The sequence below is a fragment of the Octopus bimaculoides genome, chromosome 28 (genome assembly GCF_001194135.2).
Source record: "Octopus bimaculoides isolate UCB-OBI-ISO-001 chromosome 28, ASM119413v2, whole genome shotgun sequence".
Lineage (NCBI taxonomy): Eukaryota > Metazoa > Mollusca > Cephalopoda > Octopoda > Octopodidae > Octopus > Octopus bimaculoides.
The window spans coordinates 11985061-11989507 of NC_069008.1; the positions used below are offsets into that span (position 1 = coordinate 11985061).

Below are 4447 nucleotides of genomic sequence, written 5' to 3' on the forward strand. Positions count from 1 at the left end.
CAAGGGTTGAAGAGGTGAGAAATCAGGAATCCATGACTTGCAGTTGGAATGACAAATGAGTGAGAAGTATAGTGATATCTTGAATGTAAGATATGTCCAACCCATACAAGCAGAAATAATGGACATTAAAGCATTGATGCAATAGTAATACCAGTTTGAATATATTAAAAGCACATTCAGACTTCTAAAGAAGCCATTCACTGTGTTTTGTCATGGAGAAAATTACTCGCTGTAGACATTATGATGTGAATACACCTAAATCAGCTTGCAGTGCCACCTATCCAGACTGTGAGATGCAAGCAGAGGAGATAACTACTCCGAAATGTTTGCATCTCACAGTCTGGATAGGTGGCGCTACAAGTTGATTTGGGTGTATTTTACACCTTTTGTCTACAGTGAGAAATTTTCTCTATGACAAAACATGGTGAATGCCTTGTTTACAAGTCCAAATGGGCTTTTAGCATATTCGAACTGGTATTAACATTACTTATTACGGCTTAGTGTACTCACCCCATAATTTAAGTATGATGACAAATGTTGACTGGAAAAACAAGAGAGAATGTCTCTCTTATCACCTCACAGCACCACCGCCCAGTTTCTGTGACTGAAGAAGAGATAACTACTCTGAAATGCTTGTATCTCACAGTCTGGATAGGTGGCACTGCAAGCTGATTCAGGTGTATTTATACCATAATGTCTACAGTGAGAAATGTCCTCCATGACAAAACACTGTAAATGGCTTGTTTACAAGTTTGAATGCACTTTTAGCATGTTCAAACTGGTATTAACATTGCATTTTTATTCATCACCGCCTAACGCACTCACCCTGTAAATTAAAGCATTGATATATCACCCATGTTACACTATCAAGTTAAATATTACACTGACACTTGCAAATATATCCAATTGAATCATTAAGTCAGAAAGGAACCATGATACAAACAGAACTGATAAACTTATATGAAGGGCATCCAATCGTAGAAACCAAGCTAAATCAGACTGGACCCTGGTGCTCTCCAGCTGTCCAGCTCTGGTCAAACCATCTAACCCATGCCAGCATGGAAAACGGACATTAAAGGATGATAATGATAAATGTAAACTAACAACAGAATCCCTTGAAGGGACACACACAAAAGAATTAACACAAGAATACCATAAGAAACATGAAAGAATGTTTAGAAAATCTAGAATACAACAATGCATACTGGATAATGTTTAATAATCACAAATTTTATCTTATTGGTTAAAAGTAACAATTTTATGCATATCATTATGTATAAAAATATTTATAGAATTATAGGTTTACCAATGAAAAAAAATATAAGAAAATAGTTAAAGAAGTGATTTTAAATTCTCAATCGCAGGATAATGCTAATAATATAGCCTGAACAGGATAAACTACCCCTATTTTGCAGAAAAAAAGTGTAGGTGGTTAGCTGTGGACTTGAACTCACATCTCCGTGATTACGCGTCACAATGCTCTGACCGATTGAGCTAAACTCCCCCACTACAGATTCCTCTAAATAGAGTGCCTTTTCCCCACATAAGAAAGTATGAATATGGAAACATTTCCATGTGGCAGTGTGTGCTTGCTATGTATTGATAAAATTTCTAGAATAATCAAAAGAAAAAAAAAAAACCCTCAATATTCATAAGACTACAGTTTAAGCCAACAAGGAAAAGGATTAAATTCCCACTGCAAAAATTAAAAAGTATGCTTGCTATGTTGTATTTATCACAAGTTGAAACTTGGTGTGGATGCAGTCGCTCTTCTATATGAACACATCCATATGTAGTCAAGTTGCCTTTTCTAGAGGATTTATTATGGGAATCACAATGACATGGTTTCTCTCCATGTCAAGAAAACATGACTCCCACTGAATATGAGTAACATTCATTTAAAACCATCACTGTCTCTCCAAATGCATTTTAAACATCAGACTATATTCCAAAGACTGTATGAACACATCTTTGTGTTCATACAGTGATATTTAGTAGCACACATTGTTATATATTAAACAAATGTGTGAATTCTTTAATTTATGATTGTGTTGGTATATGTTTGTGAGAGATTAAGGTACTTAAATGAGAGAATGATTTACCACAGACATCACAGAGATAAGGTTTTTCTCCTGTATGAATACGTTTATGTCTAGTTAAGTGGTGATGAAGAGAGAATGATTTATTGCAGATATCACAATGATATGGTTTCTCTCCTGTATGAACACGTTTGTGTATAGTTAATTGACTAAACTGAGAGAATGTTTTACCACAAATATCACAGAGATATAATTTATCTCCTGTATGAACACGCTTGTGATTAGCTAATTCACTATTCTGAATGAATGATTTACCACAGATATCACAGTAGTATAGCCTCTCCCCTGTATGAATGCGTTTGTGCCTATGTAAGCTACGATTTTGAAAGAATGATCTGCCACAGATATCACAATGATATGTTTTTTCTCCAGTATGAACATCTTTGTGTTCAGTTAAATGATGCCTTTGAGAGAATGATTTATCACAGATAATACAGTGAAATGGTTTCTCTCTTGTATGAATGCGTTTGTGTACTTTTAAATCACTACTCTGAGAGAATGATTTATCACAGACATCACACTGATATGGTTTCTCTCCAGTGTGAATACGTTTATGTTCAGCTAAGTGACTACTTCTAGAGAATGATTTACCACAGATATAACAGCAGTATGGTTTTTCACCAGTATGAATGCGTATATGAGCAGTTAAGTCACTTCTTCCAGAGAATGTTTTGCCACAAATATCACACTGATATGGCTTCTCTCCTGTATGAATGCGCCTGTGTTTAGTTAAGGTACTGCCTACAGAGAATGATTTACCACAGATATCACAAATATATGGTTTCTCTCCCGTATGAATATGCTTGTGTGTAGTGAGGTAATGCTTTTGAGAGAATATCTTTCCACAGAACTCACAGTCATATGATGTTTCTCCTTTATCTTTGTTTATAACATTAAGAGAACCCAAACTCTTAAACTGAGTGTTAGATATACACTTATTGTCACAAAATTCAGTTCCCATAATTTTTTTCTTTTTACATTCTTATAGTGAATACCTAACAAATATTCCTGTTATTATTTTTCCACTAACCCTACTCTTCATTGGTATTCAAAGATCCTGCAAATTCAGGTGCTGTCCATATTTAGTTAAAATGCAAAACCATCTTCTTTACATTCCAGACAGTGGAGTAAAGAAATGTTGGTACTGATCTCAGCTGAAATATTTCACTATAATTCGGTATCTTGTCTTATAACTTACAAAATTGTGATGGTACTGTGGGCTATTTTTGGATAAAATGAGAAAGGTGCAAGAATGTGAGGGAAATGAGGTAGCACAGGGAGAATGACTGATATCAGAGAGAGAGAACAGAAGTGTGTAAGCAATAAATATGGAGTAGCAGTAGGATGATAATGTTAATACAGCTGTCATTCTACCATACACACGCATGTGCTTTCAGTCAGTCTACAAAGCCAAGTTGTAGCAGACAGACAATAACTAATGAAAACAGTGTTTGTGTGTATCTATGTATGCATGTATGTATGTCACACGCTGTTACCTTTAAGAAAAGGAATGATTTACATCAAAGTTTTACTCTGTTAACATGTATATACATACGTTTAAGACATTAGATATACGAATAGAAATAACTTAATTCTACAACTATATTTGTGATTAAACCAAACTCATTCTTTTTTTCTCATCCCTCTCTTTCTGCACACACAAACGTCTTTCATATCATGCTCTTTCTTGCTCTACTGAGGGACAGCATTTAATGCTAGGGTTTCGTGTAAGCACTTAGGATTACAATTTTGAGTAAGGGTAAGGATTATGTTTAAGCAGAAACTAAAAAGGGATTCAAAGGATTTGAATTTGTGTACAAATTTTTACAGAATTGATCTTGCATATGTCTGGAATTTGGATATGAAAAATATATTCATAAAAGAAGAAAAATAAAAAGGTCTACAAAGTGTTCTTAGTTGAAAATTTTGCTGAGTGTTTTTTCAAAAATATTTACTACTGTTAATTCTCTGAGTAATTAACTCAGGCAATGCTGGGTATTTCAGCTAGTTATTACATAAACAAGGTTATATTGGAGGAATAATGATGATGCCGGTAATGCCAATGTCGTATGATGATCTGAAATAATAGAGAAACAACAGAGTAAGGTACAAAAGATATTTTTAAAAAATAAAGATACAATAGAAATTTTATTATATTTCTATAGAGTTAAGCTGTAGAAAGAAACATGAGCCTTGACAACAGAACAATAATGATAATGATATAACTGTTTCTCATCAATTGTATTATAATAGTATAGATGAATCAATCTATCATAGTATACCTGAATGAATATATATCTATATATATATATATATATACAATATATATATATATATATATATATATA

The 4447-nt window shown here is 33.6% G+C and overlaps 1 protein-coding gene across 4 annotated transcripts in view; it reads right to left on the reverse strand.

The window, feature by feature from the left end:
• Nucleotides 1–1198: 1198 nt before the first annotated feature.
• LOC128251114 (zinc finger protein 239-like) overlaps nt 1199–4447 on the reverse strand; it is a 7562-nt gene continuing 4313 nt past the window's right edge. For all 4 annotated transcript variants that reach the window (XM_052977521.1, XM_052977520.1, XM_052977522.1 and 1 more), the window contains exon 2: nt 1199–4176. In XM_052977521.1, coding sequence (XP_052833481.1) covers nt 2041–3060 — 1020 coding nt within the window. In that variant the 5' untranslated portion in view covers nt 3061–4176 and the 3' untranslated portion in view covers nt 1199–2040. The remainder of the gene's footprint in view (nt 4177–4447) is intronic.